General features: G+C 44.8%; 1 protein-coding gene across 9 annotated transcripts in view; it reads right to left on the bottom strand.

Annotated features, from left to right (window-relative positions):
* Nucleotides 1–21,596, bottom strand: part of ST3GAL6 (ST3 beta-galactoside alpha-2,3-sialyltransferase 6) — a 59,723-nt gene that overhangs the window by 15,280 nt on the left and 22,847 nt on the right. For 6 of the 9 annotated variants that reach the window (XR_006888228.1, XM_046658584.1, XM_046658576.1 and 3 more), the window contains exons 3-7: nucleotides 20,525–20,741; nucleotides 11,652–11,751; nucleotides 9,450–9,527; nucleotides 6,850–6,953; nucleotides 5,774–5,837 (exon numbers count right to left, since the gene is read on the bottom strand). Coding sequence is in view for 8 of the 9 variants with exons in the window: in XM_046658584.1 (XP_046514540.1) it covers nucleotides 5,774–5,837; nucleotides 6,850–6,953; nucleotides 9,450–9,527; nucleotides 11,652–11,751; nucleotides 20,525–20,606 (428 nt within the window). In the remaining variant the exon portion in view is untranslated. Of the gene's footprint in view, nucleotides 1–5,773; nucleotides 5,838–6,849; nucleotides 6,954–9,449; nucleotides 9,528–11,651; nucleotides 11,752–13,015; nucleotides 13,709–18,095; nucleotides 18,336–20,524; nucleotides 20,742–21,596 lie in introns of those variants that run through there. The other 3 variants (XM_046658582.1, XM_046658580.1, XM_046658581.1) reach the window with 3 other exon arrangements.

Raw genomic sequence — 21,596 nt, 5'->3', positions numbered from 1 at the left:
TGGGGCCTATTATGAATTATGCTGCGATGAACATTCATGTATAAGTTTTTCTGTGGTCATGTTTTCAATTTAAGCTTTCGATTTCGAAATAATTCTAGATTCACAGGAAGTTGCAGAAGTAGTACTGGGAAGTCCTGTGTGCCCTTCAGCCAGCTTCCTCTGGAGGTTACACTGACTTAACTATTAACTATTAAAATAGACGTGGGCATCATGCACACGGATAATTCCACCCCGCCTTTCTCATGAAACCAAGTTTCAGAAACTCGGAAGCTTGCCCAAGGTCAAGAGCAGTCAGGACACACCTGCTGACTCAAGTGCTTTTTCACAAGTGCCCCCCAACCCTTCCCCCTCTCCCCACACCCCGCTTTCTTACTCCCTCTCCCCTCCAAAAAAATCTGGTTTTCAGGTCATCCTTTTCTATCCTTATTATGACTGCTCTCCTGCCAAGCTCCTGGTCTGAGAGCTAGTCCGAGTGTCCCCATGAAAGGAGGACCATAGAAGGAAGCAACCAAGTGTGACGAGGGCGCTGCAGTCACTCTGGGAAAGGGTTTGTCTTCTGGAACCAGAGAGAGGTGGTGTTGCACAACGTCGAGAACGCACTAGACGCCACTGAACTGCTCACTTTAAAATGGTTATTTTTATGGTATGTGAATTTCACCTCAATAACAAAAAAGAAATGCTTTGTCAACATCTCTCTGAGACGTTCCCTCTGTCCCATACTTGGCATCAGCTGGCTCAGAGGCAGACTAGGGACAAGGCCACTTGGCACATCTACTGTACAACTTCAGGGTGAGAGTTGAGGAAAGAGAAATGTGTTTTTCTGTAGTATCTGTTCAGAGAAGATTCTATCAAAATCATGTATCTTTAAGAGAAAAAAACCCCTATTTAACGTGTGTGTTTTCCATGGATTTACACATGTACCCTGGGGATGTTTGAGTTTAACCCTGTAAAAGCATTAAAGATCATCTTATTAAAAAATAGTTTGAGCTCAAGGATAAAGGCATAAGTTATGCTAAATAATGAAGAAATCCTGGAAATCCTAAAGAACATATCCAAAGGAATTCACAATTCCAGAATTCTCTTCTCCCTTCCCCCTTCAGATGATGCTCAGTTTAAGACTTTCAATTTTGGAATCTTTCCTTTCTTTTTTCTGCTGGTTAAAATGGGAAAGGAGGAGCTGGAGAGCAGAGGAAGTCTGGAGACCTCTGAACTCTGAGCGCCCTGGAACCTCTCTGACCTCAGTTTCCTCATCTTTCAAACGAGGGGTGGACTGGATGATCCATCCTTCCTGCCACTGACCACCTCCAGGACGTCCCCGCGCTGCTCTGGGGTTGGCTCTCAGTCCGCATGGCACAGCATGACAGGTTAGCTGAGATGAAGGGATTCTTGAGGGAACAATTCAGCAGCGTCAGTATTTACGCCACCCCGACCTGCAGGCCAGTGCTCAGGAGAAGCTCAGAAAGCATACAAAGGAAAACACCCACGATTATACCCTCTGTTAAAAACACACACCAAAAAGATAAATAAATAAAATAATGAGATAAAACAGGTCCTACACATGTCCTATCACTTGGTATCATCTTTTCACAGGGAGCAGACAGAACTCCTGTCACAAAATTACAGGGAAAGACAGTTTTCTATAACCTGAACATTTTCTAACCCATGTGATTACAAAAATGTCGGCAAGTTATTATAATTATTACTAAGGGACCGAAGACTCTGAAAAAGAACAGATGCTTTATTTATTGGCTGGGGAGGGGAGTGGTTAGTGCCGGGGGGATAAAGCAAAGAGCAAGGCTGGACTTGTTGCAGCTCTGGGCTCTTTCACACTGAGCGACGTGGTCCAGCACACTCCTGCTCCCTTCCCTTGGTGTTTCAGACCCAAGTTCTTCACAGTATTAACCTTAGAAAAGGGCTCTCTCTGTCCTGGAGTCACTTTACTAACGTCACCTACAAGCACGGCATCAAGATGCCGCTTCAAAGCGATCTGCACACCAACATGCCTCAGCAGTGTCCGCTCTCCGAGCGAGAACCCGCGGCCGCCGCTGCAAGCCTGAGCCAGGCTGGTGCAGGGTTACACCACCCACTGCAGGATCCTGAAGGTTACCAGGCAGACACAGCTGGGGCCAGGGACGTGGTGGGGACACTGATGAACGCTGCTGGTTGCCCCTCAATGGTCATGTTTCCTTTGTCCCTTAAAATAGGACTTTTTTTTTAAGATTGACACCTGAGCTAACAACTGTTGCCAATCTTCTTTTTTTTCTTTTCTGCTTTTTCTCCCCAAAGTCCCCCAGTACATAGTTGTATATTTCAGTTGTAGGTTCTTCTAGTTGTGGCATGTGGGACGCCACCTCAGCGTGGCCTGGTGAGCAGTGCCATGTCTGCACTCAGGATCCGAACCAGCGCAACCCTAGGCCGCCAAAGTGGAGCGCACCAACTCAACCGCTCAGCCATGGGCCGGCCCCAGGAGTGTTTTTTTTAAAGGTGGGCACACAGCTGTGTGGGATAAAGGCTACATTGTCCCATCCACCTTCCAGCTGGGTGTTCCTTGTGATTAGACCCCTAGCCAACAGAATACAATCAGTGGTTGCTAGCCAATGTTTAACAACCAGCTCTCTTGGGGTGCGGGTGATGGGGGGGACCTTGGTTTGTGATGTTTGCCAGTTTCCATGGTATCAATACTCCCACCACAGCTAATTTCAGGCTTACACCTTGATGGCACTGAACATGGACTTGGGAAAAGCGGCAGCTCTCACTAGCTGGTACCAATTGGCTTCTGCCCCTCTGTGGTATACTTGTCAGACATGTGATTTCTGGGAAATGCCCTTAAAGGAGGAGGCCAAGTCTTAAAGGGTGGGGGCATGCCCACCCCCCTCCCCTCCCTGCTGGCTAGAATATCAATAGGATTGATGGAAATCCAGCCATCATACTGGACCACATGGAGGAAGCTGAGCATTAAGGAATGGCAGTCACCATGGAGAAGCCTTGGCCCCCGATGATGATCACAACTGTTGGGCCAGCCCGGGAATGTTTCCCTGCTGACGTCACTTATGTGACAACTGTGAGAAAGAAGGAAACCTCCATCTTGTCAACGAAACTGAGATTTTCAGTTTTCCCATTCACAGTGGAACCTATCCCAGCAGAGGGCACCATGCATGCTGAATAAGACGTCTGAACAAAACTAGGATTTATAGCTGGTAGGATCTTAAAGGATTCAGATTTGAAGCAACAACAAGAAAATCTGAACCTTTCTGGAAGGGACAAAGAGGAGAGAGGGGAATAAAGGTGGGGAGCAGGCCTGTGCTCAGCCGCTGCACCCGACCTCATGCCCAGCATCCTGCAGAGCACAGAGGAAGAAAGAGCCCAGACCAAGGCCAGCGGCTGCTGGATATGGGTGACTGAGCAGCAAGGGGGGAAGGGACTTGAAAGGCGGACCTCACCTCAGCCCCTCCGCTGACCTGCAGCCCAGCGCAAAGAGCAAGCAAGCCCACGCCAACGAGGCTCCCTCCTCGCACACCCAGGCCAGCTCCCGAATCCACAGGCCGGGGCTGGGGGAGGACCCCCCGCCAAGGGCAGTGCAATCCCTCGGCCTGAGAGAGACCTTCCTCAGACTGCTTTCTTCTGGAGCACTTTTCCCAGGCCGAGAGGAGAAGGGAGCAATGTATGAGGTCACTTGGGGGACAGACTGAGCTGACTGACTCAGGCAGCAATTAAAGCAGGTTAGTACCTTTTGCCTTTCTGGAGTTTATTTAAAATGTATTGCTCAGGCATAGGCCAGCCTGTTATTTTCTTTGTGTTATACGGTGGGTTCCAGGCAAATGCAGAATGACTTACTTAAAATATAGATAAAACTAATTATTACAAGTGAACCATCCAAAAAGTCAATATGCAAACAGAATATAATAGTGTTATAAGTAGATTCTTATCTACTTTCAAAATACTCTTTCTGGAGTCTGTAGGGAACAGGTCTGCACACGTCCAACCAGCAGTTCGTCAATGCTGACCACCTGTGATGTCACTAACTTGGGCCTCACTGCGTGCACTCCAAGGGGACCTACAAGGATGGTTTCCATCACTCTGCATCTGAAGTCTCTGACCACACACTGCCTCCACGTCAGTCTCTTGACAACTTCAGACTAAAGGACTCTTGTGCGATCAGCATGATTTTCACTCTCTCCCCACCACCCCCCGCCAATACAGCTGACGCTAAGACCTGGCGAGGGTTGACGGTGTGAGTAGGGGGCACTCTCAGTGACAGCGGCAATGGGCAGGGAGCAGCAAGAAGAGAGGAAACACCCTGGCTGAGGGACACACGAGGAAGGCCTGTGCGAGACACAGTTCTGAAAGCAACGACATGAAGCGCAGTCTAGTTCTAAGAGAAAAACCAGGGAAAAACAACACTTCTAGTCACATACCCTCAGGAATCCTGACAATAGCTCAAATTTACAGGGCCAAAGATCTTTCGAAATGTTTCAGACACTTGCTGCAAATATTTGAGGTATAATGATTATCACTCAAGTCAGACATCCGAGCACTGGACGGCCCTGTCCAGGTTCTCGTCCTGGCTCTGGCATTTACTAGCTATAACCAACTCGGTATGTTTGCCCAGCCTCAGTGTCTGCGTTTACCAAATGGAGATCATCAAGCAGACTCTGCAGGGTGGTTGTAAAAACCAGGGAGAACTGACATAAAGCACATATGCAAAAGGTCTGCACAAAATAATATTCTACAAATGAGAGCTATATAAACTTTAGGTTAGAAAAGAATATATATGGTTGCTGTTGATAAGCAATCAAAAATTGAAATTGATTAATCTGATGGCATAATTTAAAATTATAACAAGTACAAACTGAAATGAACTGACGTATATTACATAATCCACACTTCAATAATCTGGGCCCCCAACAGAGAAAAATAAGATAAACTTGGACAAAATCTGGTACTACTCCTCCAGTTCTGTTCTGTAAACTCTAGCTCCATGTTCACGTCTCTGTCCGCTGCCCTCATCTCTGCACCCGCCAAACGGCACCTCTGCTCGCCTGGGCAAGAGGGCAAATTCCGCCATTCTCCTTTAACGGAGGCTTGATAGCTATAGACGCCGCATTCCAACCCACTGGACCATCAACCACACTCTAAAGTGTAGCCTGAAGCTTCGTGAAGTAAGTGTACTTCTGTAAAAGAAGTCTACCTGCCGAGAAGTCTGTCTTTGGCAATTCACTTCCCAGGAGTTAACTTGACACCAACATTTTCTAAAAACAAAATTACCTTTTATAGTCAGAAAATGTATATCTAAGCAAGCTGTTTACTTCCCTCTCAAATATAATCCTGAATAAAAGGAAGAGAGCTGCTTCTGAAATCAAACACTCCACCGTCTTCACAACTGAGACGGGGAGGGCAGGAGCAGTTTAGCAGATGTGTGCGAGGAGTGGGAAACATCTGCCTAGAGAGGCTGAGCCGACTACCGGGTGTGAATTAATTCTTCAGAACAACAACTTAGGAAAGATGAATGTGGGGCAAAAATGTCCTGACTTAGGACTAGCATTATTCACCATCAAGATTCTGCAAACTTTGAGCCAATCAATTCTTCAGCTTCTAAATTAATTTTGTAGTTTGTTTATTTCAAGGGTCGTAGAAATAAATACTAGACATTTTAGTTATGCACAAATGCTACAGAATTTTCCGGAATAAATATATGTTCTGTACCTTAGGGTGTATATTTTGAACCACTGTAGCTAAAACTAAAAGTCAAACAGAAGCAAGGAAATAAACTCACGTGTCAAACTCGTCAAAGAGATCACAACTCTGCAGCGCTGACAGAGCAAGTCGAAAAGGTTCCTCTGGAAAACAAAAGGAGAATTAGGAATCAAAGGAATCGTGGCTTCTTAGGCACACAGCAAGTCACACTGTGTCCTCTCCCCTCCCCCAAACCCATTTCCAACTGGTATGGCCACTGTGATTTATTCTGGGGTGAAAATTAATGATACCACTGCAATTAGCCAGTGCGGCTCAGTAGGCACACTCAAAGTGATAAATGCTCCAAGAAAACTTTCCCAAAACCCCATAAAAATAAGATGCTTCATCTGAAAACATTCATAAAAAAGTAACTAAAAATGAGCAATATCAGATGATTCTGAAATTGACGTTAGTACAGATATCAATATTCAGCAAGTTAAGCCTATTAAATGATCAAATTCTCTGAAACATTTTTAAAACACACACACACAGGATCAGTTGAATAGGCAACATCTAACTCAGAAAACTGTAGGCTTGTCACTTCCTGGGCTTTTAGAGTCTCTCAAAAATCTAGGACATAAAGCTGTGCAAGGCCAATCAGGTGTCAACGAGCAGAGGGGAAAGCGTTACCTCATTCACTAATGACGCAGATGGAGTAATTCTCGCTAAATTTACCAAAAATAGAATATCCACTGATTAAAGGACTGATCAAGGAGCTAGAACTTGCTGATAAAATAAAATAAAGCAAAACTCCCAGGTAAACAGGTGCAATGGGAGATAGGGAGGAAGTTAACCCACAGGGTTACCCTGCTAACTCTAAATCAGAATCAAGTAAGACATGAGAACTCGTAAAGAAGGTGGAGGCAAAACGGAGGTAAAAAGCAATTTCTCAACAACAACAAAAAGTCTACCACTTTTATTCTTTTATTCCACACTGTCTCAAAAGGAATGGGGATTAGTATATTAAAACTTAATTCCCTTCATCCCATCCCCAAATCATACTCTTTAGGAATCATTATGAAGCAGAAAGACTAAAAGGCTTTGAAATTATATAAAAGTGGTTCACATCAAACAGCACTCATATTTCTAGGGCAGAGTAAGAAGAATATGACTGACCTGAAGCTTTTATCCCATAGGGCAAACTAAACTTATCGCCACCATACAAGGAAGCAATCTTTTTAAAATCAGATGCACACAGAAAAGGATGAAACTCATGAAATCTGGAAGAAAAGGATAAAGAATGATTTTGCCAAATGCCCACAATATTTGCAGGCTTTGAAAGTCACAACTGAAAATAACTGTAGTATATCACTCATACTGCTATATTGACTATATATGAATGTATAATTATTTTTAAAATTCTTTAAAAATCATCTTAAACAGTATTTCAACATTTCATGGAATGATATTTGCAATGGAACTCACAATTGGAATGGAAACACCTTCCAGGTCATGGAACCAAAACTATGTTACTGCTTCGGGGGACCAGCGAGGAGGGAACGAAGTTTTAAAAACAAATTAACATCAAGTGATAAAATGTTAGCTATCTAAGGGAAGAAACAAAGGAAGTAACAAGGGAAAATAAAAGTATTTCTTTTCCCAATCCCAAATTAAAAAGTACCATATGTATAAATTTGTGTCAGCTGTGAAAATAAAAATACATGAGGGAGCTGGCCCCATGGACAAGGGTTCAAGTTCTGCACACTCTGCTTCAGTGGCCCATGTTCATGGGTTAGGATTCTGGGCATGGACCTACTCCACTCATCAGTGGCCATGCTGTGGAGGCATTCTACACACAAAATAGAGGAAGACTGGAACAGATGTTAGCTTAGGGCTAGTCTTCCTCACCAAAAAAAAAAAAAAAAAAAGCTTGAAAAGGTGGATGCAGCTAGAACCAAACTCTCTCCTGAAGTCATTAGATTAACATTTACTCAAGAACAAGAACTGTCTGCTTTTTCCTATTGCCTTCTCTGCCTGAAGGATGCCCCTGTCCCACTCAGGCACACTCAAGAAGCTCTCCAGCTCTTCCTTGGGAAAGTGACCCACAGATCCCTCTGCACCCTGAGGGCAAGGTGACAAAAGATGCTGGTCTGTGGAGTGTGGGGGTGACAATGGTGAGTAAGGATTAATGTCTACTGCCAGGCAGACTTTGTGTGAGGCGACTTACGTTGTATTTCTAAGTGAAATAACTGTTTAGCACCATGTCTCACACACAGTAGGGATCAGTAAGTATTGGGCTTATCTGTAATAATGACCCAGTGCATTGTGTTAGATGGCGTTGTCTTATATGACATTATAATGCATCATATGACAGCACATTTCTGCTGTTGTTCCCCCTCCCAAAGCCTGGAAAGGTAGGTAAAGCCTATGAATCAATGTAGACAGAGGCACTGAAGCTATGAGAAGTGAAGGAACTATGGCATTCTCTGGGGTCACTAACCCCTACCTGACCAAGAGGAAAGCCACGCCCAAGCTTAACGCCAAGGAGAGGCGTCCCCCACAGCCTCAGGAAGACATCCAAGCGCAGCCTCCCAGCCCAGCTTCTCCTGAGGCAGCCGGCAGAGGGGCAGCATTGGCCCCTGGGAACAGTGTTCCCACGACAAACGCGAGGCGACTGTCCTTAGACCAGGCTTGCACGCATGCTGAGCAATCTCGCGTAAATACTCTAATTTTTAGGGTTTCTCAGAAAGCAACTATCTCTCTTCACTAATGTTGAAGAGCACCTCAATTCTAGAACAGGATTTAAACCTGTAGGCGAAACCCACAGGTGGCTCGTGAGATCAATTTTGTGACTCATGATTTTTATTTATTTTTAAAGAGTGAATAGAACAGAATACAGGGTATCTGGAGCAGGAAGGGTGAAAGCTCTTTCTTTCTTTTCTTATTATAAATATGGGTGTAGACTAGGTTCCATAGGAAAGTGTGTTTCTTACTAACTTCAAAAAAGTTTAAAACCACTCTCCCACTTTGCAGTGGTCCTATGAACTGCCGCCCCTCCCCGCCCCCCACACACACAGCCATGGCACACCTGTAACCACACGCAGAGAGTTCATGCCGAGCGGTGGTTGACTTTAAAGGGAGCTCTGGCCCCAAAAAGTTAAGAACCAGTAATGGACAGGGACAGTAACATTAGAAAAGAAAAGAAGAAGTAAAGGAAACGCAAATTTTTGATCCTTAATGGGTAAAACGCTGAAAAGCTTGTGCCTGTTTTACACAATCAAACACGCCCAGACCTGACCGTCACTTATTTCTATTAATCTAGAGGCATTTTGACCAGCAATCTGTCAAAGTCGAGGTGACGGAGGAAAAGAACATGTGTGGGTGGCAGAGTAAATTCTCTGCGAGTTCTGACGGCCCTAAGGAGCAGTCCGCATTTCCTTATGCAGATGAGTACGTAGTCAGTGAAAGTCAGCGAAAGTCAGGAAACATTGGACCCATAACGTTTAGCTCAGAGACCAGGGAGAAGCCGCCACGAAATAACAGGGTGGAGAACAGCACGTGAACAACAGGGGGCACGAACGTCTAGGGAGAGGCGCCCTTTTCCTGACCACCACCCACCCCCCCGCCCCCAGTCTTGCCCCCGGGACCCCTCCCCGCCTCCTGACGATGCCCGAGGCGCTGTGCACCGCCCCCCGCTCAGCGGGTGCCCGGGAGGCGACCAGGTGTGGACGGTCGGCGAACACCTGCCGGCCGCCACGGCTTCTCGGCTGGCTTACCTGAGGAGCGAGGCGAAGGCAGGCTTCTCGCGGCACGGCTGGCCGCGTTTCCTCTGCTGCATCTCCACGGGATGCGCCCTGCCAGACAAGCAGGCGGTCAGGACGGTCCTCCCCGCAGCCCCGCCCACACCTGCGCCCGAGGGCCGGGATGCCAACGAGGGAGCCCAAGAGGCTGATGGGACAGGCGACCCAGAGGGCTTCCAAGAACCCTGAATCCAAGGGCCCTGGAGAAGGGCCAGGCTCCTGCACGGCCGTGGAAGCCGCGGCCAGGCCCGCTTCAGGAGTCCCCAAAGCGTGGAGACCCTACCCCCAGGGCACAAGGCTCCCAAGGGCTCGACGTCCTGTGCCACGTCTGGGACCCCTGCCGGCGACAGCGTGGAAACACCGACGCAGCAGCTTCCACAGCGCGGGGCCTGTGACCGGCTCCACCCATCACTGCGCAAGAGTCAGAGCCCAGGCTCCTCTCTTCGTGGCACAGGTCCGGCTGGGGCCTCCTGAATGGAGCAGTGTCTCCACAGTTTAAAAGGGTATTGTGACAAGACAGCGCACAATGACACTAATCGAAGAGGCCGGGGTGGGAGGCTGACTTTGCCCGGAAAGAGAAAAGAGCTTAACATCCGAGAATGTATTAATGGCCATCACCAATGTGAAGAATTAATCTAAAATGGAAACTAATCAATTTTCGTCTATGATTCACAGGATTCAAACTAAAGAAATAGCTCAAACTCTTCATGGATAGACTCAACTCACAGTGATTTTTGGTACAAAACCCCTGTAGTTAGAACAACAAGGTTTCTGAACTATGGGGCTAATAAAGTTCTTATGCAGAGAAACATCTTTTGTGAACACCACAAACAAAAATCTCTTGATTTATCTGTAAGGAAGATACATAAATATGATGGACAAGCACATCAGGCCATAAAAACTAAATTATATTCAGAGGACAAAAGGAAGTATAAGATATTACTTGATTTCTAAGGTTATTAAGAATATAGAAAGCTGTTTTGGGAGAGTGTGACGACAAACTTTGGGTGGCTTTTTAAAAAAAGACAATTATCTGTCAAATAGTTTTTAAGGCAGCAAGTTCACAGCACACACACCCATCAAAGTAGTTCCTCATGGTACTTTCTGTGACTCAAGTAATGTGTCCCTCCCATGAAGAACACTAATCAACCAGTGATGAAATTAAATGCAGAGGCATCAAGTTCTTTTTTTATCCAGTAAACAAAAGCTAGAAAGAGGATCTAGAACCTACTATTGGAACACTGGCAGAGAGTACTGAACTTCTGCCCAACACAGGAAGTTGTCATGTGACTTATTTTGATTTAATTATAAACTACCAGCCAGCCAGGATTTAAAGGTGATCAAAGCTTCATTCCTTACCAGAAGACCAACAGTAAGAAAAAGGATAAAAAGCGTATTATAAAAGTTTTCTTTGCAATAAACTATCTGTGCCTCTTCAAAGTTTTATATGTGACATTTCAAGCCAAAGTTGTTTGAAAAGGTACATATATCATCATTCACCAAAAGTTTTAAACAAAGGAAACTACTTGGAGTGTCTAAATTTTATCAACAATCTCTTATCCAAATATCTTAAGTTCTAAAAGTCAAGTCCCACTGAGTCCAAGAATTACTCCATTAATTCAAGGAGATGAGATATTATATAAAGAATGTTATGTTGCAAAGATGGTCAACATCACTGCTTCCCTGAAGTCAGTAAAAAGAGGGTGTTGCTTCTTAGTTTTTTTTTTTAAAGGGTGGCAACTGAGCTACAACTGTTGTCAATCTTCTTTTTTTTCCTGCTTTTTCTCCCCAAATCCCTCCAGTACACAGTTGTAGATTTTAGTTGTGGGTCCTTCTAGTTGTGGCATGTGGAATGCCGCCTCAGCATGGCCTGATGAGCGGTGCCATGTCTGTGCCCAGGATCCAAACCTATGAAACCCTGAGCCGCTGAAGTGGAGCGCGGGAAGAAATGGGGCACTCGAACTTAACCACTGGGCCACGGGGTAAGCCCCGCCTTAGTTTTTAAACTGTTAGAGATACAATGTACGAGATACTGGAATGGTAAAACTCCAATTTATAATGGAAAGCTAGAGAGGGTTCAAAATGTCACAGGGGTTTTTTACAGGTCCCTCTAAACATTTGAGTGTCAAGAAATAATTAGCTTGGGAGTTGTATTTAAACAGCCAAAATGAAACTTACCAATAGACACTTGTTCCCCATGATATACAATGCAGCACATAGTAAAGGAAGATAGCACTCAGGAATATGGCCACAAGGTACCCTCTCATGGCTGTCGCACCTGGAACGCAAGGGAGGGAGTCCAGAGAAAGGCAAGATTGTTATCCAGATGGATTTACATAACGGCTCAAACATAAGCATCAGTGAATAAACACGTAGAGAGGGAAGAGTGGAAGAACATGATGCAGGCCTATTATTGTGGAAACACCACTGAATTTGCAGGAGGAGGATATATTTTTCTGTCTCTCCTTGTCCTCTCATCTTTAATCAACATGACAGGATGCATGTTTAGACCAGTGAACAGTTACATGGTTTCAAAGCCAGTGGCCTCCAGACTGCTTTCTTATGTTAGATAAGAAAGAAAAAGATTGATTCAGAACAAATTTTATACATCTATTCCATATCCAAAACTGTTTTCAGAAACATTGAAAAATATCTAGTATTTTCTCTCTCACAAGAGAAAGTAAATATATGCCTTAAGATGTAAATAAACATTTCTTCATGTTCAAAGTAACTTTTAAATGCCATCCATTACAATTTTTACAAGTCTCTTTTCTAATTTTAAAAAACTCAGAAAAAAAGCAACTAAAAAATATTCCCCACGTCCTCAATTTTTATACACTTTTACACACACCCATTTGATTTTTCAATGTAGCACAGGTAAATTTAGCTAGTTACTTGTTTTTGTGTTAAATGGACAGTATAGCTCATTGCATGTTTGTAGACAGACAAAAACCTGGACACAATTCTCTCTAGAATATAAATGCAAAAATAAGACCCTTTATAGAATACATATTTTTAAAAAACCTAAAACATGTTTGTTTAGTTCCCACTTTTGCTTCAAAGACAGAAATGAACAAGTTCTCACTTCCCCACGTAAGTAAATGCAAAAGACAAATTTAGTAGATGATATGATTCTATACTAGATCTATTTCAGTTCATGTGACTCTAAATTTACACTGTTTCTTTGCTTCTCCTATCCGGTTTCTGGTTCACCAAGACAATTTCACGTCCCACTCCTCTCACTTCTGTCTGTGTATGTTAACTCAACTGGGGCAACATGGGGTGGCACATGTTGGGTTTGGTTACACACATTTCCAAATAATGTAATGCTGCCTCCCTTTTAATGGTCAAACAAGTTCAAACGGAAATCTTAAAATAAAGATCTCCATTGCCTTCATAAGTAGAATACACAAAATATAATTTAAGCTGTTCTTGACAATGCAGGGTCATCTTAACAAGTATCATAATTATGCTGGGCTCTGTTAAGGTGGAGACCCTCTGGAGCTAATGAGGGTGTGGGGCTGTTTGCTGAGGAGACTAACCTGTGGTGATCATCTGGCGGGAATGGCTGGTCTCTCCCCACTTGCTGGCAGCTTCTGCTTCTCACTGCTGATAAGGCAGCCACCACCCCCACATGCCACTATTATAAATTAGTTAGAAATGAGGGCTGTGTCAGCAGACCACGAGTAAATGAGTTCAATGAGCAAACTGTAGTTTACACATACTTCTAATTAGAGCACATAGCCCCATGAATTGTCAACACCCGCTGGGGATCAGAAGACATGAACCACGGCCCAGCTCCATACAGTTCCTGGCTTGGGGGCCTCAGGTAGGTCAGTGCCCCTCTTCCAATGTCCTCTTCCCGCATTTACAAGTGACAACGCACAACTACCTCTGTTAGACAGTTAACCAAAATGATGGGCGTCTGGCACAACCTAAGACAAAAATACGTGCTGAATAAGTTTATGTATTTTATCGGCGTTTGTTTTCTAAAACTAAAGTCAGCTGTACTCTTTTCCTACACAGTAAAATGCACGGGTTTCAAGAAATCCAAAATGAGACCTGGCCCATCCTTAATGCAACCTGGCCGCATTCTCATTGGCCCGACAGGAAGCCGCGATGGGGTGTGGCTTTGGTGGAAACCGGGGCATCCCCTGAGGCAGAGGGGCTGGGGTCGGTAAGGCGCAGCAACTCCGCTGCTTCCGTCTCCCCGGGCCTGGGCTTCCCTTCCACTTTGTTCTGTCTCCCTCACCCATTTGTAATGTATGCTGTCTTCATACGGTGTGGGCTATTTCAAAAATCGCCTTAAATTCTTGGTAAAAAGCAAGAAATAAATCGCATGATATTTACTGGGTAAAAAAAAATAGTACGGTTCCATGTTTCTTGAGAAATAATTAGGAAAATCCAAGTGATGGAGAGAATTATGGCTTGGGGATCATCAGAGTAAAAGCGTAAGACAGCGAGGTCTTGGGGATATTGGCTGCCTCGCTGGAGTGGCTGACAGAAGAATCACAGACAGACAGGACAGCCAGCCCAGAGCCCCACCCTGACCACTGTCCAACCCACACTGGCTTTCGTTCCTCCCCTGGTACTTGGAGAATTGAGACGGGTCAAAAACTGGGGTCCAGCTGGGTCCTAAAAGGGAGTCCATCACGTCTGAGGGAGGTGAGAATATGAAATGCTCAGGTGGAGGCCATGGGCCAGCTCCATCATGACAAGGTACAGGCCCCTCAGTGCCGGCGGGAAGCCCGTGTGCAGTTGGCTTGGCTCATCCCTTGACGGAATTGACCTCAGCAAATGCTTTTCTTTTTCATGCAAGTATCACCCAACATGAATATAGGATAAATATAAGACTCCAAAGAACGCAATGGGGTTACTTATATACCCTGTGACTCCTTTGAAAATACACTGTAATTAAGCCTTTTTTGTTGTTGTGCATGCTGATGGATTCTAGAACCCAAGTTAGACTTGTAGCGAGACAGCTTTAGAAACTACTGATACTGGGATTAAAATGGACCCAGCAGGCATTCTACCACGGGCCAAAACAGTTACCAAACAACCTGCCTGAATACTCAAATTAAGTATTTAAGGCTCCATCCAGAATAACATCATTTATGCAAACACCCAACAAGAATGCCACTTACGAGTAACAGCAATTTTTTAAAAACATATTTACACCTAAGATAAGACAATATATGAAGGTCTAGAGAAAGAACTCAGTACTTTCAATTTGCTTCTCTGTCCCCGAAAACACATTCTTTGGGAAATTTACATATGTATTTTACAGGGCACGGAAGTATGTGTAAGCGAGATTTCTGTTGTTTTTCATTCACCAATATGTGGTTTAGCTGAAAACAAAGAAGTGTGGGAGAACATCCCTTTTTTCCTTCAAAAAGTAAAATAAACCCACTCCTGAAGAGCCAGTGCATACACCAGCTGAGAAAAACCCCGAAGCTTAGCCACTCGCTTGTGTTTCATTGCAGTTCAAAGTATCTGTAGTCAAGTTGCAAAGCAGACCGGGGCCAGCCAGGATATCCTCGTGACAAACATATATAGTTCCTCTGCTTGCTCACAGGAAAAAGCTTCCACAGATAAACGAACTCTCTAATTATAATTCTATAAATGGAATGACCATTTTGCTTTGAGCAAAAGCCTTCAAAGGAAAGCCAGTTAGAAATTAACAGAGTGCCTGCTTAAAAAAAAAAAAAAAAAACCCCAAAACATAATGCCCTTCAACAGGAAACAAGTTTCCAGATCTTGACATTAAACATGGTAGTCGCCAGCTTCTTGGCTGCAGCTCCTCCTAGGATCAGGGTCCCCCAAACATCCTTTACAAAGTTAAATCATAAGGCAATTATCCACCAACAGTGTGAGTAGAGGGCATGGAGGCAGAGCAGGGCTCACTGGCAGAGACCAAATGCTTATTTCTTCTCAAAGGATGGTACATAATCCAACACATCAATAATCTACGTACACCAAGTGAGCTCAGTCTCGGCAACCATTTTTCCTTCTCTTTAATAATAATGTATATTTTATTTGTGTGGTGGTTTAAAGTTCACAAAACGCTCGCATGTCCATCCCTTCACTAAAAGCTTGAAACAAGCTTGATAAACAGTTGTGCAGTTACGATCTTCCTGAGGAAGGAGGGTAATGAAAGTTTCTGAGGTCCAGTGAGTCCGCCCGGGTCACACAGTTTGAGACAGAAATAGACCTAAGGTCGGACTGTTTCTTTTCAGGGTTCTATTCCTGGTATCACCCTGTCTCTCAAGACAAAAGGCATGAGAGGCTCTCAAAAGAGAGAATGCTGGGCCAGCCTCACGGCCGAGTGATTAAACTTCTGCACATTCCACTTTTGCAGCCCGGGTTCACGGGTTTGGATCCCAGGTGTGGACCTACCCCACTTGTCAACCATGCTGTGGGGGTGACCCACATACAAAAAATAGAGTAAGATTGGCACAGATGTTAGCTCAGGGCAAATCTTCCTCACCAAAAAAATAAAAAGAGAGGGGCCAGCCCCATGGCCGAGTGGTTAAGTTCTCGGGCTCTGCTGCAGCAGCCCAGGGTTTTGCCAATTTGGATCCTGGGTGTGGACATGGCACCGCTTGTCAGGCCACATTGAGGCAGCATCCCACATGTCACAACTAGAAGGACTTGCAACTAAGATATACAACTATGTATGGGGGGTTTGGGGAGATAGAGCAGGAAAAAAAAAAAAAGATTGGCAACAGTTGTTAGCTCGGGTGTCGATCTAAAAAAAAAAAAAGAAAGAATTCTACACTATCATTTCCTGACAGTCCTCCGCTGGTGGCCGCATTCCAGAGGGTGCATTCAGATATTGGTGAAGGGCAGGTGGCCCCTGGGCAGCATTCCCCAAAGTGACCTGGCAGTTCCAAGGGTCAGCACCAACTGGGAGCATGTTCACAGGCACAGGCCTGAGCCCCCAACTGATCTGAATCTCTGGGGCTCAGGAGTGTGCACTGAAACAAGCACCCTCCAGTTTGGTTCTTACGCATAGTGAAGTTTAAGAGCCACTGCTGTAGGAAATGCTACATGGAGGAAAAAAAAAACAGTAAAGAATTTACTGATGTCACAGCAGTGACCCACGAGCAGGTGCTGTCTGTCTACCATTTCCTTTCCTGCACTTCTGACCATCCCCGTCATCACACAGAACATGCGACACGGATCCCATAACTGGATGCTGTGTATTAATTTTTTGCCCGCAATGCCCAGCACATGGCAAATGCCCAATGAATAAAGGCTGACTGGCATGTGCAAGGCCAGTGGTAAATGCTATTGGCGTAACCCTCAAGACCACCGTGTGAGGGGTGGTAAAGCTGCAGTTCCCATCGTACCGATGGGGAAACTGAAGCTCTGAGAGGAGCTGTGCCCTTCCTGGGCAGAGAAGTAGCAGAGCCAGGACTCAAACCACCTCTCTGAGCCAGGAGCCCAGGCATTGGACTGCCTCTCCCCACACTGGGCTTTTACAGATGGGCACACGCCCATCTTTCGGGTACAAAACATTACAGACGCTTCCCTCCTTCGTCTATCCCACCAGCCCCTTAAGCAGTATCAGTTCTAGGGATTGATGAAATGGAGAGAAAGGTTATAGTCACAAACTGTGCTGCAATACAACCCTAATGCTCCCAGCCTCACTCTTCCCAGCCCCATCCCTCGATATTTCAGCAAATCCATTATTTTTTTCCTCCATGGTTCTGTTGAGTATCCTAGAGCAGTGATTCTCAAACTTTCGTAAGCCCAAGCATCAAACTGGAGGGAGCCTGTTTCAATGCACACAGCAACCACGAAAGCATCGTTTATAAAATCGAACAAACCCTACGGAACTGACTTGAAAATAGTCAGATTTTTTAGACTCTCCTAATCCTTTCTCAAACCAAAAGGAGCTTGTTTTTCCAAGAACTGGGTAGAAAAAGCATATTCAGCAACGATTCTGGAAACATTGTTCTATTCCCCAAGCACAAAAACCCTGTGGCTATCTCAACCGACAGCATACCACACCAGGAAGAAACACCCTGACTTTCACTTTTCAAGATCTGAGCACACACGCACCCAGCCCCCCTGCCCCTCTGCACCCAGTTTCCTTCAGACCCCTTGGAGGCTCGGTCCCACCCCAGCTCTTGGACTGGTCCTGGCCCAAGAAAAGGGAGCCTGAGGAGCCCTGGAGCAGCATCTCAGCTGCGTGGTCAGGTTCCTGCTGGTGCACGCCCACCGGGGACACCTCATCCACCAGGCCTGGTTCCTGGTGCTGGGTCCCTGAATTATACCCTGGTTTTCCAATGTCTGCATTCTTCTCTCTCTCAGCCACGCCATCAGCCGTGCAGCCCAACTTCCAATCCTTTAGTAGCCAGATCCTAAAGCATGTCCTTATCCGTCCCTCATGCACTCTGCTTCCTCAGGGACAGATGTTCTGCTTTTCTGCTGCTCGGTCTCTCTCACACCCAGCATGCTGCTGCTCAACAGTAATGCTCACCAACTTGCATCTCTGTGCAAATTAGAAGACGATGCCCCTCCGGCTCCACACAGCCCTCTGGGCACATATCTCAACATCGGCAGGACTCCAGCTACAACCTTCCCCTCAGCCAGGTGCCCCTGTTCATGGCTCACCTCCACTCCCTTACCGGGTGGCCCTGCTGACCGCCTGCATCCGTGCCGCCCCCAGAGAGGCCCTTCTCCATTTAGGTCTCCACCAGTCCTCAGCTCACACCGACACACACTTGAGACTGTCTGTCTGAACTTGGCCGACAGATCTTACATCCTCACTTCCTTCCTCTTTGTATTTATTGCTCAGTTTATGACTCTGCTCTGCAATCTCGTGATGGTGTGAGCATCAGCTCCAGCTCTCGAGATGCAGTAATGTCCCATTTTTGGGGCCAGCCCCATGGATCCCCCTACCTTCCTAGATCTAGTCATCTCCCTAAGGCCTTAACAGAGACACACAGGACCCCACAGTAACAGATGTGAAGGCCTCAGTCCTGTTTAACTCATTTACTGCCCCTCTTTAAGTTATGGTCTTTATTACTAGTTGGAAGATCCTCATTTACAAACCAAGGACCTCCAGCCTCTGGTGGTGAGGATCCTGTGAGTAACAGCACAGTTTATAACTACTTACTACATGCCCAGCACCAAGACCTTTCTCACAGGGTGCGGCACCTCCAGGCTAGGGATGCTCATTTCCCAGGTCAGCGGCCTGAATCCAAACCCAGATCCATCTGGGTATATAAATTGCACATTATGGGAAACTATAATTACAGTATTTTTTAACTATAATATCATAACTTAATATATTCACTTAATATCTTTTTTAAGTAAAGTAAGGGAATGATATGTTAAATGTATACATTTATTAAAATACATTTACTTAGAAACATTATAATATAAAAAACTGCTCATTTCACAATTAAAGAGATAACTCTTAAGGAACCGGTAGTCTGGTTGGTGAGGTTTCTGCTAGAACAGCCTGAAATTCTCAATCAGCCATAATTAAGGAATAAAGAACAACACACACAAAATTAAGTCATATACAATATTACACTTGAAAAAGCCAAATTTAAATCTGAAGTGTGGAGCTACTGCTATTTGATACAAATTAAAGAAAAAATCTCTGATGTTAGTGAGTACATTAATAGAAAATTATAATTTTTTTGAAAGATTGGCACCTGAGCTAACATCCGTTGCCAATCTTTTTTTTTTCCTTCTTCTCCCCAAAGCCCCCCAACATATAGCTGTATATTCTAGTTGTGAGTGCCTCTGGTTGTGCTATGTGGGATGCTGCCTCAGCATGGCCTGATGAGCAGTGCCGTGTCCGCGCCCAGGATCTGAACTGGCGGAACCCTGGGCTGCCCAGGCAGAGTGCGCGAACTTAACCACTCGGCCACGGGACCGGCTCCCAAAAATTATAATTTGATTTATGTGCCTCCTCTCCCAAAAAACTATTTGTATAGTTCCGTGGGGGATCATAATTGCCCACCCCAAAATGTGTCTCTTTGGCTTGATTTTTTTTTTTTTTTAAGATTTTATTTTTTTTCCTTTTTCTCCCCAAAGCCCCCCGGTACATAGTTGTGCATTCTTCGTTGTGGGTTCTTCTAGTTGTGGCATGTGGGACGCTGCCTCAGCGTGGTCTGATGAGCAGTGCCATGTCCGCGCCCAGGATTCGAACTGACGAAACACTGGGCCGCCTGCAGCGGAGCGCGCGAACTTAACCACTCGGCCACGGGGCCAGCCCCCTCTTTGGCTTGATTTTTTATTTTATTTTATTTTTTAAAGATTGGCACCTGAGCTAACATCTGTTACCAATGTTTTTTTCTTCTTCTCCCCAAAACCCCCCAGTACATAGTTGTATATTCTGGTTGCAGGTCCTTCTAGTTGTGGCATGTGGGACACCACCTCACCATGGCCTGATGAGTGGTGCCAGGTCCACGCCCAGGATCCGAACCAGCGAAACCCTGGGCCACCCAAGTGGAGCACACAAACTTAGCCCCTCGTGGCTGGCCCTCACTTATTTTTAAGAACAAAATACTCTGGAAAAAGACTCTGACCGTCCCCCAACTGTCTGAAAGAATTTAACACAGAAGGCCTGTTCCAGGAAGGAGCTAATGCCATAAGAGAACTGTAATGTAATGTAAAACGTGTCTCAGGTCACACTGTCTATGGTTGGCCCATTTGCTTTTCCATCTCTGTGTAAATTGCCTTCCTCTCCCTGACGTCCCAAACCTCTACCCCAAACACCCTCCTTTGTCTTTAGCTGAAGACGGTATTTAGGGGAGCGATCTCAGCCATTTTGGCAAGTTGCTCAGTTTTCCTGGGTGTCTCCCACATGTAGATGTTATACAGCTTTGTTTGATTTTCTCCCATTATTCTGTCTCATGTCAATTTAACTCTTAGGCCAGCCAGAAGGACCTAGAGGGGAGAGGACTAATTCTTCCTCTCCTACAGTTTCAACAATTTGGACCAACTGTATATACATTCTGGCTGATTTTAAATACACAGTTCTTTCTTTCCACACAGCAGAAACACAACATGTATAACTGGCTCACTTTCTTTCTCTCCTCTTCCCCCAATTCTTCTGCTAACACAGTGACACGTAGTGAGTTTCCACACAGACACTTGTCTCTCCATCTCTCTCTCAAGAAAGTCATGGCTGTGCCAGATTTCACCCTTAGCACATGGAGACACATCTTTTCACCCAGTTATAGCCAAGCCCTCGCGGCCAAACAGACGACTGGATCCTCCCCTGGAAAGTGGGTGTGCTCGCTACAAAGAACAGAAAAAAGGAGAGGAGTGACTTTTCAGCAGACTTTTGGTTTTTAATAGCACAGCAGAACACACTAAAATCATTCAGCTAACAGCATACTATGCTGGATGTGAAAAATAAATGAACTGCACGTCCTGCTTTTAACATCTCTCCTTTTAGACTCAACTACATTGAAAATACACAAAGCAGCTTTTAAGGGAACATCTTATGCTCCTGCTGTTGATTCATATTTTCTCCCAGAGACCAATTTCTTCTCCTAGACTGAATTTTTCTCTATTTCCTTATATTAATATCCCACTGATAAGAAGGCATCTAAGGAGTATTAGATATTATTAACAGGTTAATGATTGTGGCCAATTTTTTATGTTAATTTTGTTGAGGTAAAATTTTTATATAGTAAAATTCATCACTTTTAAGTGTACAATTTGATGAGTTTTGACAAATATACGCAATCATGTAATAACCACCAAAATCATACTAAACATTTTCCTCAACCCCAAAAGTTCCCATCTTTATCTTTGCAGTCGACTTCCTCCCCAGCTTCCTGGCTCCTGATTTGTTTATCATTTCAGTTGTGCTTTTTCTAGAACTTCATACACATGGACTCCTACAGCATGTATCTTGTTTCTGGCTTATTTCAATTAGTACAATGCTTTTGAAAAAACTGTCCATGTTGTTGCTTGTACCAGGAATTCATTCCTTTTTATGGCTAAGTAGTATTCCACTGTATGGCTAGACCACAAAACTGGAGCTTGTCAATTCACCAGCTAACAGACATTTGGTTTCTTTTCAGTTTTTGGCTATTATAAATAAAGCTACATCGAACATTCAAGTACAAGTCTTTGGGTGGGTGT

Source organism: Equus quagga, chromosome 4 (assembly GCF_021613505.1).
Source record: "Equus quagga isolate Etosha38 chromosome 4, UCLA_HA_Equagga_1.0, whole genome shotgun sequence".
In the NCBI taxonomy this organism is placed as follows: Eukaryota; Metazoa; Chordata; class Mammalia; order Perissodactyla; family Equidae; genus Equus; species Equus quagga.
Note: the sequence above shows the minus strand (reverse complement) of the source record. Positions and strands in the feature narration are given on the sequence as shown.